Source organism: Eleutherodactylus coqui, chromosome 12, assembly GCF_035609145.1.
Source record: "Eleutherodactylus coqui strain aEleCoq1 chromosome 12, aEleCoq1.hap1, whole genome shotgun sequence".
Taxonomy (NCBI): Eukaryota; Metazoa; Chordata; class Amphibia; order Anura; family Eleutherodactylidae; genus Eleutherodactylus; species Eleutherodactylus coqui.
In genome coordinates this window covers 3,998,180-4,011,851 of record NC_089848.1, presented here as the reverse complement: position 1 = coordinate 4,011,851, position 13,672 = coordinate 3,998,180, and the positions used below count along the sequence as shown (strand labels likewise).

At 47.7% G+C, this 13,672-nt stretch overlaps 1 protein-coding gene across 1 annotated transcript in view; it reads left to right on the top strand.

Moving 5' to 3' along the window:
• The window catches only part of LOC136587025 (maternal DNA replication licensing factor mcm6), a 66,958-nt gene that overhangs the window by 44,930 nt on the left and 8,356 nt on the right, over positions 1 to 13,672 (top strand). Inside the window, exons 12-15 of the mRNA XM_066585432.1 lie at positions 8,838 to 8,966; positions 9,196 to 9,357; positions 9,501 to 9,612; positions 12,370 to 12,531. Of these exons, the coding sequence (XP_066441529.1) occupies positions 8,838 to 8,966; positions 9,196 to 9,357; positions 9,501 to 9,612; positions 12,370 to 12,531 (565 nt within the window). The remainder of the gene's footprint in view (positions 1 to 8,837; positions 8,967 to 9,195; positions 9,358 to 9,500; positions 9,613 to 12,369; positions 12,532 to 13,672) is intronic.

The window sequence follows — 13,672 nt, the reverse complement described above, 5'->3', positions numbered from 1 at the left end:
CGCCGGGGGGGGGGGGGGCGTGGTGGGGGGAGGGGGGGTAGCAGCGCGGAACAGGGGGGAGCTCTCTTTCCCCCCCCCCCCCCCCACTCCCCTCTGCAACCCCCCACTCACCCACGGCGCCCCCTGAATCTTTTCACCCGTTTCTATGACATTTGCCTCTTAAGTACTTAAAGGAGATGTCTCGAGGAAGCAGTCATTTTTTTTTTTTGCCCAGTCCCCCCATTAAACATACATTACTAAGCCCCCCTGTAAATGACATTTCTAGCTGGTTCGTACTTACCGTTCCAGCGTTTCAGCAACTTATATAAGTTTCCTCAAAATGGCCGCCGGCTCTTTCCCCGTCGCTCGCTGCAGCCCGACGTGCGCGCTCCCGAGACGCCGCCAGCTGTGTCTCCATGGCAACCGGACGCATCGCAGCCGCCGACCAGACGCCCACCGCCAGGCAGCAGGTAAGCGGCGCTAGCCCCCGGCTCCCCAGCGCTAGACCCTCAGCCCAGGTGAAGGCCCCGGAGCCCAGCGCTAGGTTCCGGAGCCCAGCGCTAGTTCCCCCGGCCTAGCGGCAGCCCCCCCCGGCCTAGCGACAGCCCGGCGCAGCGGCAGCCCCCCCCCCCCCCCCCCCCCATCGCAGCGACAGCCCCCCCGGCCTAGCGACAGCCCCCCCCGGCCTAGCGCTAGTTCCCCCATCGCAGCGACAGCCCCCCCATCGCAGCGACAGCCCCCTCGGCCTAGCGACAGCCCCCCCATCGCAGCGACAGCCCCCTCGGCCTAGCGACAGCCCCCCCATCGCAGCGACAGCCCCCTCGGCCTAGCGACAGCCCCCCCATCGCAGCGACAGCCCCCTCGGCCTAGCGACAGCCCCCCCATCGCAGCGACAGCCCCCCCGGCCTAGCGACAGCCCCCCCGGCGCAGCCCGGCGCAGCGACAGCCCCCCCGGCGCAGCGACAGCCCCCCCGGCGCAGCGGCAGCCCCCCCCCGGCGCAGCGGCAGCCCCCCCCCGGCGCAGCGGCAGCCCCCCCCGGCGCAGCGACAGCCCCCCCCGGCGCAGCGGCAGCCCCCCCCCGACCCATCACTTACCTGGGAGGCTTCTCGGGGCTGCTGGGCTGGGCTTCTCCGCTGGGCAGCTCCAGTTTCTGCACCTTCCTCTAACAGAGGATGGTGCAGAATGGCCGCTCCAGCGCGCTCCCGAGCAGTGACAGCTCGTCTGCGCATGCGCAGAAGAGCTGTAGCGGGGAGCACACTGAAGCGGCTCGTGCTGAATGGAGAAGACCGGACTGCGCAAGCGCGTCTAAAAAAGCAAGCTGCCGGCGAATTTAGACGGAACCATGGAGACGAGGACGCTAGCAACGGAGCAGGTAAGTGGAATAACTTCTGTATGGCTCATATTTAATGCACAATGTACATTACAAAGTGCATTAATATGGCCATACGGAAGTGTATAACCCCACTTGGTTTCGCGAGACCACCCCTTTAACTGCCCGTCCTTCCTGGTTCATACCTTTGACAACATTTTTCATTAAACCCAGCTTTATGTGAAGGGGTGGGAGAAGAACCTCTTTTTGGTCCACGAGCGGCTCGGCAACAACATTTCTCAGTAGAGTCCAGATTTCTTGCAGCCCTGTCCGCTTGAATGTAATGTGATTTTCCTATCCCTACTGTCCCACATACATCAGTATTTAATGACCCCAGTTACATTCCTAAGAGTCCAGCCATGACTTTTAGATTGCCACGGATTTTCCACTTGTTTTCAGTATATTTGATTGAGTCTAGGAGGGCTCTCATGAAGTCTCCTTCATTTGAAATGCATGAAAACAGGAATGGAAGCAAGACTGTTCCTGTTGTGCAGATATACCGCTTTCAAACTAAGCTTGGAGTCTATGATTCGCCTCCATTCAGTTGGATCATGGTTCAAATGCAAACATTTCATCCAGCCATTAACGTCGCAGCAAACAACCAGATCCCTCTGACGTTCTCTGTACTGTGAGACCCTGACATCACATTGGAGAAGATTACATTGATCTAGTCTTGACCCTAGAAGTTTTGCATTCTCCTATGACAAGTCAAGGTCTTGAGATCACTCAATTCCGCTTGACTCAGTCTGTGCGGTGTATCATCTTTTACCTCAGTCAGGGTCATGGGATGTGGAAGGCGTGTTGGGTTCTTCTTTTTCCACACTTTTCTTCATTTTCTACTTCAAGCTCATAATGTTGGGGTGGAGGAGAAACTGGTAAACTATCTGATTGTGGAATAGGTCGAATAGCAGATGGAAGATTTGGGTATTGAATTGTTCCTGTTTTCTTCACTGACAATCCTGCCTTTATAGGCGGATTCAAGCAGAAATAGCAGTCATCTGTATGGGGTGTAGGCTCCCGCCGAACCATAGGCATAGCAGAAGCCATAGATCATTTTTTTATTATATATTAGTTATACATCCGCCTATTGTGTTTTTTTTTTTTTTTTAATTTCTAATTTATTATAACTATGTATTTATCCAATGCTTGTATTCAGCTCTGCCTTTTTCCAAAAGAAATGTCGGTCCTGTTGGAGATGCTCACGCCTGTAGGGATAATCCTGCACAACAGTTTCCTTCACACCAAGGAGTATCCCTTGCTCCACTTTCCACAGCATGGCTGCACACACTCGGGGGAGTATCCCCAGCTGCCTCCACTGCAGCATACCTGCACAGGCAAACTACTTCCTGTTTCTTCTTCCTGCTCAAATGTTCCCTTTCCTCTCATTATTTAAAGTGACCGTAGTTTACAAATTACTGACAACAGAAGAAAACAAATGAACAAGAACAGTCAGCAACAACCATACTCACCATAAATAGAGATGAGCGAACGTACTCGTCTGAGCTTGATACTCGTTCGAGTATTAGCGTGTTCGAGATGCTCGTTACTCGAGGCGAGTACCACGCGATGTTCAAGTTACTTTCACTTTCATCTGAGACGTTAGCGCGCTTTTCTGGCCAATAGAAAGACAGGGAAGGCATTACAACTTCCCCCTGCGACGTTCAAGCCCTTTACCACCCCCCTGCAGTGAGTGGCTGGGGAGATCAGGTGTCACCCGAGGATATAAATCTGCCCCTCCCGCGGCTCGCCACAGATGCATTCTGACAGAGATCAGGGAAAGTGCTGCTGATGTTGGAGCTGCTATAGGGAGAGTGTTGGGGTTCTTGAAGCCTAAAATAACTCCTAACGGTCCTTCTTAGGGCCACATCTGACCATGTGCAGTACTGTTGAGGCTGCTTTTAGCAGTGCTGCACATTTTTCTTTTTATTGTATATCGGCCGTGCAGAGCATTGCATCCTCAGTCTGCAGTAATTTTACATAGTATAGGGCCAGTACTGCTGAGGCAGGGACAGTGGGAAAGGTGAAAGATATACTGTCTATATAGGCAGTGGGCTTTTTCAAAAAAATTTGGGGAAAAAAAAATATATTTGGGCTGCCTGTGACCGTTCTCAGTGTACTGCGTCTCTGCTGGGGGTAGTAGTCCTAATTAATACGCAGCTAAGTGTTACAGCAGGCTTGCGCAAAAGTGTTTCCTGGCTCTGTGTTGCCCGTTACATCAGCGCCGTCATCAGAAGTTATTCACTTACCTTCCCTGCGCTGGCGTCCCCGTCTCCATGGCTCCGTCTAACTTCAGCGTCTAATCGCCCGATTAGACGCGCTTGCGCAGAAGGGTCTTCTGCCTTCGGTTCGGCAGCAGCGGCGTTCTGGCTCCGCCCCCTTCTACGTGTCATTGTGTAGCCCCGCCCCACCACATGTGCCGATTCCAGCCTCCTGATTGGCTGGAATCAGCACACGTGACGGGGCGGAGCTACCCGATGACGCGTAGAAGGGGCGGAGCCAAAACGCCACTGCTGCCGAGCCGAAGGGAAAAGACCCATCTGCGCAAGCGCGTCTAATCGGGCGATTAGACGCTGAAGTTAGACAGAGCCATGGAGACGGGGACGCCAGCGCAGGGAAGGCGAGTGAATAACTTCTGTATGGCTCATATTTAATGCACGATGTATATTACAAAGTGCATTAATATGGCCATACAGAAGTGCTGAACCCCACTTGCTTTCGCGAGACAACCCCTTTAAGCCACGTTAACCAAAGCGATTAATGGGTTTCACCTGCCCTCTTGGTTGGGCATGGGCAATTTTTCTGAGGTACATTAGTACTGTTGGTACACCAATTTTTTGGGACCCTCGCCTACAGTGTAATCCAATTAATTTTTTGCCCACCTGCATTAAACCTGACATTAGCTTTGCTGTCCAGGGCACTGCAATGGGATATATTTATGTACCGCCGGTGGCTTCCTGGCACCCACCCATGCTGTCGGTCCACACGGAGTTGTAACTGCATGTGTCCACTTCTAAAGAACCCCAGTCTGACTGGGGCATGCAGTGTGGGCTGAAGCCCACCTGCATTAAACAGGACATTACCTCAGCTGTGCTGGGCACTGCAATGGGATATATTTATGTACCGCCGGTGGGTTCCAGGGAGCCACCCATGCTGTGGGTACACACGGACTTCACAATAGGGAGTTGTACCTGCCTGTGTCTATGAATTAAAAACCCCGGTCAGGTTGGGGCATGCAGCGTGGGCCGAAGCCCACCTGCATTTAATCTGACGTTAGCTCTGCTGTCCAGGGCACTGCAATGGGATACATTTATGTACAGCCGGTGGGTTCCAGGGAGCCACCCATGCTGTGGGTGCACACGGAATTCCCATTGCGGAGTTGTACCTGCCTGTGACTATTTATAAAAAAAAACCCCGGTCTGACTGGGGCATGCAGACACCTTGACAGAATGAATAGTGTGTGGCACATAGGTTCCCCATTGCTATGCCCACGTGTGCAGCTCCTGATGGCGGTGGCACAGGATTATATTTCTCATTGCTTCTGTACAGCATTGTGGGCTATCGCCCCGCCCCTTTTAAAGAGGGTCGCTGCCTAGCCGTACCAACCCTCTGCAGTGTGTGCCTGCAGTTCCTCCTCATGGCAGACGCACTTATAAATAGACATGAGGGTGGTGTGGCATGAGTGCAGCTGAAGGCTGCGCAGGGACAATTTGGTGTGCGCTGTGGACACTGGGTCGTGCGGGGCGGGGGGGGGGGGGGGGGCGTTGGGTAGCATGTAACCCAGGAGAAGTGGCAGCGGAGTGTCATGCAGGCAGTGATTGTGCTTTGTTGGAGGTAGTGTGGTGCTTAGCTAAGGTATGCATTGCTAATGAGGGCTTTTCAGAAGTAAAAATTGTTGGGAGGGGGGGCCCACTCTTGCCGCTATTGTGGCTTACTAGTGGGACCTGGGAACTTGAGATGCAGCCCAACATGTAGCCCCTCGCCTGCCCTATCCGTTGGTGTGTCGTTCCCATCACTTCCTTGAATTGCCCAGATTTTCACAAATGGAAACCTTAGCGAGCATCGGCGAAATACAAAAATGCTCGAGTCGCCCATTGACTTCAATGGGGTTCGTTACTCGAAACGAACCCTCGAGCATCGCGAAATTTTCGTCCCGAGTAACGAGCACCCGAGCATTTTGGTGCTCGCTCATCTCTAATAATAAACCTTTAATCATAGCTGCCTCTAAATTGGAGCCTGCACACTTAAACAGCCAAACAATTCAAAAGTCATGTCATGATGTGATACAAAACCACAAATGAAAATGACCTATTACTTATACAATACACACTGCAGTTATAAATATAGATCTATAGAGATGCAATAAATCGTTTTTATAGTTCGCCAGCTGGATAATGTGCCAACTCCTCCTGACGCACTGGGAGGCACCGGGCCACGCCACTTTTTTTTTTCTTGTTTGATTCCATAGAAGCACAATGTGGACAATACCTGACAATGTATCATAGATGAAGGTTTTGCTGCACCTGAAGGGTGGTGGCAGGCGAGATTAGTGGCCTCTGAAATAGGTTTGGAGATTCTTCTTTCATTTTCGTACAACTGACGTACAATAAATTGCACACTGCACTCTGTTAAATACAGTAAATATCAGGTCTTCACATCCCTAAAATGACATGTTTTTATGTTAAAAGATCTGACCGATGAATCCTTTCAGATTTATTTCTACTTCCATGTGACCCATTATCTGTACAATTTCATTGAAAAGCAAACAAATCTTTTAGAGGATGGGGGGAACTAAAATGTGGTTGCATAACTATACACACCCTAAAACTAATACTTTGTTGGTGCCCCCTTTGGCTTTATGGCAGCATTCAGTGTTTTGGGGTGGTTGTCTATCAGCGTGGCACATCTTGACTTGACAATCTTTGCCCACACATCCTTGTAAAAGCTCTCCAAATCTGTGTGATTGAGAGTGCATCTCGTGTAGCGCCCTCTTCAGGTCACCCACAGATCTTCAGTGGGATTCAGGTCTGGACTCTGGGCCATTCCAAAATTTTAATCTTCTAGCAAAGCCATTCTTTTGGTGGTTTTTGGAGGTCTGCTTTGGGTAGTTCTGCTGAAAGGTGAAATTCCTCTTAAAGTTGATGAACTATTTGGAACGGTCCATAACTCCAGCAGTAGAACAATCGCCCCCCCCCCCCCCCCCCCCACATAATGCTGCCCCCACCATCATCACTGCACGTTGGTCTTCTGGTGATGGCAGTGTTGGCTTTACACCAAACATCCCTTCTGCAATTATGGCCTAAAGCCTTACCTTGGTCTCATCAGACATCACATCTTCTCATACTTCTGTAGGTTTTGGCAAAATTATAGCCGGGCTTAGATGTTCTTTGTAAGTAATCTTGCTACAGTCCTCCACAGCCCAGACCGTATGAAGAACACAGGAGATGGTGGTTATATGCACTGCACAACCAGTACTTACCAGAAACTCCTGCAGCTCCCTTAATGTTGCTGTCGACCTCTTGGCCTCTTGGACCAGTTTTCTTCTGGTCTTTTCAGCAATTTCTGAGGGACGTCCAGTTCTTGGTGATGTCACTGTTGGGCCAAATGTAATCTTTCTTGATGACTTGTTCACTGTGTCCTATTGGTATATGTAATGCCTTGGAGATGTTTGTCTCCTTCTCCTCACTGACACATTCTAACAATCAGATCCCTTTGATCTGCTGTAAGATCCTTACAAACCAACTAAGAAAATGTCTGGAAAATCCTCCTAGAAGAGCCGAACTTCATATGGGGGAACCAGAATCCCAGTAATGGCAGCGGAGTGCTGACTAACAGGAGGTTACACCTGAGTGGCTAATTCTGAACACAACCATATCCCCAAACACAAGAGGGTGTGAACACTTATGCAACCACATTGTTTTAGGTTTTTTTTTTGTTCCACCTTAAATGATTTGTTTTTTCAATGAAATTGTACATTTGAAAGTAAAAAAAAACCTGAAATCTTTATTCTTTATTGGATTTTTTAACCTGCCGTTTGAGCAGAGGTGTGTGGACTTTATATACACTGTGATTACTGTATATAGGTGTTTACTGCCCAAGCTAGCCTGCAGTCACACTAAGTGGAGTTTGAATCAAACAATGGATATTCTTGCAAGCAAAGAGAACGTTTTTATAACTGCTCGATGACTGACACAAACTAGAACCCAGAGTTCCTTCAGCTCTTCTTACTATGATTGTCACAAGAGAAGTATTGTGAAGTTTCCCCATTCTGACACAAGATTGTTCTTGCTGACATTAATGGCGCATGTTGCCTTATAGCCAGTAATGGCAGGAGACTTGGTTATGTTTGGGCTGGTTTATAAACATGATGACATTGTTGCACCACTTTATGGCTTACCTGTGCTGGCGGTTATAGATGATAAATTCATCACCGGGCTCATGCTGCCCGAAGTGGGGACGGAAACACTGCAAAATGTTCTGCCAGAACACGCGGTTTATAGGCTTATAAACATGATACAGGTTCTGTCCGGTGCCCAACTGTAAAATAACCACCAGTTACACAGTGCCTATGTGATATATGGCTGGGTCATGTGATTCAGACATCCAATGAAACTGCTACCCATCTACAAGATGGAGGTCACTTTTGGTGACTTCAGCAACTGGCTTCGTCTGCTCATTGACTGCATGCTGACCTCTGCCATGATTTTTGCCAATCCGCTCAGACTAAACAGACTTAATTTTGTGATAATTGGGACGATTTTATCATCCAACCGATGAAGATGAACGACTTACAACCTGGTGACTTTGCTGCAATGCATTGATATAGGTATAATCTACCTATCTGGAATGGAGATTGTTCAGAGAATTACCGGGACAAGATGCAATAATCTCCGGACAAGGTATCCAGGCTCTGCCGCCCTTTATTCCTGGGCAACAAAGGATGTTACACAACTCTGCTTGACAAATGGCGCAGTAGCGGCCCTATACAGGACCCCCACTCTTATATCTCCCTAATATAGCCCTGGGAGTTATGACAAAGGATGTTACGTTAAAAGCTAGTTCATAATGTAGTTCTCACCTCCCAACCACAGGTTCTGTCTGGATAGCCAAATAAGGAATCTAGACGGATACCTGAACAAAACCGTAGGCGTCCCGTCCTATATGGTATCTGTGTTTGAGCTGGGTTCCATTAGTTTCTGGCTTATGTGCTTGGGAGGATAGTGTAGTCAACTGTATCATTCTTCCCCAAAACTAATTGGAACCATACTCAAATGTACCTTATAGGCCTCTGAGTACCAGAAGCCGACGCTTCTCTTCAGGTCTCAGTCAGGATGTCGTTTTCAGTGATCCAAATGGAACGCTGCGATTGGAATCCGGAAACTACTTGTGACCAGGCCATAACTTGTATACAGCAAATAGATTCAGTGTTTACATTGACAAATATCAACCTTTCACTATTTTCCAATGTGGTCTTGCGTTCCCCTGGTCTAGGTGACTGACTATGCTATAGCACGAAGAATTGTTGAATTACATGCAAGAAATGAGGAGTCCATAGAGAGAGTTTATTCTATTGAAGACATTCAGAGGTACTTGCTGTTTGCCCGTCAGTTTCAGCCAAAAGTGAGTTTCAACTTTATTTCTCTCAATGTAATAAGTTGTATTTTCTGTGTACTTTTTATACAAAATGGATGACCTTCATTTCGAATGTCACAATGTATCCAATTGTTCTGCTGTATGATGAAATACAAATGTGAATATAGTATATTGTGGAAGGATATGATATGTTTTAATTATTGGGCATGTTTAAGCCAAGAGTGTGTTGTGTTTTTTTTTTTTTTTCTCACTACAGATAACGAAGGAAGCTGAAGAGTTCATTGTTGAACAGTACCGCCGCCTCAGACAGCGTGACTGCAGCGGAGTCATGAAATCTGCATGGAGGATTACGGTCCGACAACTTGAAAGTTTGATCCGACTGTCTGAGAGCATGGCCCGCATGCACTGCTCGGATGAGGCAAGTAAGGCAGGGGCCACGCTCTGGTTCTACGGGAACGCCCTGCTGTATTATAGGTTTTATTGAATATATGACACTCTGGCTCATAATACTGACATTTTTTAGTCTCTTGGGTCAAAACAACCTTTTTCTTGACACCTCAGGTTCAACCAAAGCATGTGAAAGAAGCTTTCAGGTTGCTGAGCAAATCAATAATTCGCGTTGACACACCTGATGTTACTTTTGATCCAGGTGAAGGCGAGAAGATTGTAGAAGGTATGGATCATCTGTCGTTAAAAATATGTATTCTATGCAGTCTTCCCTGCACAGGAGAGTCCATTTGGGCAAATACCGAAAAATCAGGACTTTCCAGATTAAGTCTCTCACAACTCTGAGCTCTGGCCTCCTCCACTTTGTAGAAGTGCTTAGGGAGGTTGGCCAGAGTAGGGATATAGTTTCCAAAGATGCGTTTAAACCTTGCAATGGGCAACTTACTAATTCTTTTAGAGGTTCTGCACTGTTCTCATTGTGAAGTCGGGGTCCCTGGTTCACATATCTCCACCCAAGACAGCGTGCTGCTCCATCCATATGGCGTGACGTGGAGAAATGTCAGGAACCTATGATGAAAAGCTGTGCATGTGCGTTAGATTTATGACCATCCAGGACCTGTGTAAGAGCAGAAACATTAAAGCTTGTGTAGTGGGGCTCGTCGGAGGTGGTCTTGTGTCCCTTAATCTGTGGCTGTTTTATGGAGGACGTGATGCTCTGCCAGGGAGAGAAGGGTTTGTGAACCAAGCGAGGGGAAGCTTCAAAGGCAAAATGGCTTTTAAAAACCTCTAAACAGGTGATCACTTATGTGTGTCTTCCTCTCTTAGCGTCTTCTCAGTCTCTGGAGGTCTCAGTGCAAATCACTTTTTCCACATAATCACAAGTTTTAAGTTAGTGACCCTTTAAGCTGCTTTGGTTACTGCGGTCACTGGCACAAACCAGGTAGCTTGTATGATGGAGTATTTGTCAGATCCACCCTCACAGCCCGTCCCGTAGGCGAGACTGGAAGGGTTTTATCTATTCACTCCTTCAATCTTGCACTTACCGTCCACTCAGCTTGTACATTGAGCATTAATCACAGTCCACACATTCCCTGGTATAAAAGTATCTATTTGCCCAAAATCTGTGGCTGATGTCCAAAGGTTAACATCTAAGGATGGTTTATGGATTCTTAAGAACATACAAAGACCTAATCAAAGGGAACCTCTTGCTATGGGACGCTGTGCAATACATGGGTTATGCAGCAGGATGAACTGAACAGATGGATATGCAGGTTTGTGGGAAGAGATCGTGCTGATTTGGTGCTCCTGGGTGGCTTGAGGACCTATAGGTCCAAGAAGAGGAACGGTGAGGTCCTCTGATTAGTAGAACCAGCTGGGCGAGTTCAGCCACCAGATCAGTGTCCCAGGCACTGTCATGGAGGTCCAGACGCCCCACTGGCATATAATGGCTTAAAAAGTAGCCTGTGTACCGATAATGAGATGTGAAATGTTCCTGTAAAATTGGGCCTGCAGTTGCTTTGGTAGCATATCTATCTAGTAACTTTGGTCCTATGGCCATATCTATGTAGTATGCATCAAATCATTTTAAGGTTAGGGGTACAGACCCTGTGACCTGTTTTGCCACCTTACCTCCCCACACAAAAAATATATGTATGAGCATATATCTACAAGAAAACTTTTATAACATGGCATGCTCAAATATAAGAGCTTAGCTCTAGTACACCTCTAAATAATGCAGTCCCCAAATGGATACCAGCTCTACACAAGGATACAGATGCCTTCAGTGATTACAGGGGACGTCTCCGTATTGGCGTCGTCCTTATCCTTTCTTTCTCTATCTGGGCTCAAACCACCATAAAAAACTTCCACCCATTAGTCATCTCTGCACACTCCTCCCATAGTAATAGTGCCTACCTTGTGTGCCCCACACAGTACTAATCCCCCTATAGTGACCAGAAGCAGACATAATCCTCCCTCTGTTTTCTTGAAAAGTAGTAATACCCCCTCTATGCTCACAAAGTAATGGTGGTCCTTCCTATAGGTCCCTCCTATGCCCCCAAAGTAATGGTGGTCCCTCCTATGCCCCATCAAAGAAATAGTCTTGTGTGCTTCTCTTATAGTAATTCTATTCAGATGGTTGAGAATAGGACATGCGGGGTCCATGGAGATCTGACAGCATAAATACAGGTGTCCCATACATGTTGCACCCAAGTGTGTTAAGCGCAACATTTATATGGTGGAGTGAATCTGGCCTTAATGTGAGAACGCCTTTGGCCATTCTAAAACCCCAATCATCGGGTTTTCTACTACAAAGGTTAATTTTCTTTAAAGCCTACCTTTTAGCGAAAAGAAAAAAATTGACATGCCAAATTTTGACTGGGGGGGAACGGAGTGCGGAGGCTCCCACTCATCTGTTACTGATCAGAAGCAAAGGGGCACTCAGCGAAGAGCTTCTACCAGGGGCGTAACTATAGAGGGTGCAGGGGATGCGGTTGCACCCGGGCCCAGGAGCCTTAGGGGGGCCATAAGGCCTCTCTTCTCCATATAGGGAGCCCAGTACTATGAATAAAGCATTATAGTTGGGGGCCCTGTTACAGATTTTGCATTGGGGCCCAGGAGCTTCAAGTTATGGCTCTGGCTTCTACCCTTTCATTTTAGATATCCGTAGGGGTCTCATCGGCACGAAGACCCCCATTAATCAAAACGGATGTCATTAATTTTGTTTTTTAATGAAATGTGCCATTTATGTCTGGTTAATGCTCGATCACAGAAGGGGTTTCCCAGGACTAGTCTTATCCACAGAAACCACCACCACAGTTCAATGGGAAGAACTGCAATACCAGACGCTACATGTACAAGAATGACCGTTGTAGGGAGGGATAAGGGACCCTTGCTCTAATCTTGGATATCTCCTTTAACTGCTTTAAGTTTTCGCTCATCTTGCTTAGTAGTTGACTAAAATATGAGTAATTATCTATCATAGGGGAGTGTGACAACCCCGGGGCCAGTAACACGGAAGCAATGGAAACAAACCAACCTGAGGAAACGGAGAAGTTGAATCCGAGCGCTCCACTAAAAATGTCCTTTTCTGAATATAAACAAATCTCTAACTTGTTAGTTTTCTACCTGCAGAAGATGGAAGAGTGTAAGTTACAGATCTTGTCCAACATCTTTGTGTGTGAAGTATAGCGGGTGTCCACAGAAAGGCCTCTTCAGGGACACGGGGTCCTTCCAGCACTGCATGAGGGGATATCTATGGGGCATGCCTGTTCCACCACTAGAATAGGCTAATTTGCCTTGAATTAATGCAGTGTTAACCCTTTAGTGACAATTCAAAAATGCCACAAATGAGTTCATGTAATCCAGGAACTAAAATGCATCGATCAGGTAAAGGATCCTGGGGCAATCGCCTGTAAATCAGCCGCTATAGGTTACTTTTTCTAACAGGAGTTCAAGATGCAAATTGTGAAAGAAATCTAGAGAAATCTCATTGAGGCACAAGATGCCAGAGTCTACAAGACGCCAGCGGTGAGGTGATATGTAGAGTGCAGTACCGTATACAAATGCTGTGAGATGGTAATTCTTTACGGGAAATGGGATGAAACCCATGACCTGTGGCACTTGGCGATCACTGTTTCCAGACACTCCATACAACTGTTCATGGCTTAGGGCTCGTGTCTGTGGGCATTTTCTTCACCTTGTATTATGCGTGCGTTGCACGGCCACATGATACGCGGTAAACTGAGTCGATGAAAGTTAATGGACTTTCATTGATCCACGCACATGAGCGTGTTGACTGCAGGTACGCATGATAGATCACAGCATGCTCTGTTTCACCACGTATCACGCAGCGAGTCATATACATTTGCGTTGCGTATGGGTGATGCTTACATATGCAACTCTGCTATGAAGCAGAGATGGGATTTTAAGGAAGTCACCCTGTACATTCCTGCATGCGTGTGATACTTTGGCATACACAGAGCACATGCAGACATACGTGGTTTCTGCCAGTATTTACACACAGTAAAACACTGCTTGGAAACTGGACTCGTTTTACCAGTATGGCCGTGGACATGAGGCCTAAGGCAAATGATCAGCTCAAGAAGGCGTCAGACCGCTGTCCCTGTCTTAGCGTGGCTATGTTCCCCCTAAATGGGTATTTGCATGGACACCCTGTGAAATTCTCTCCAATTTTTGCTATTTTGTCCTTTTTTATAATGTTCCTTTCACTGCCTTATGGTAACATTGTGAAGATGGGTGAGACGCACATCCCAGAGGTAAGTTCA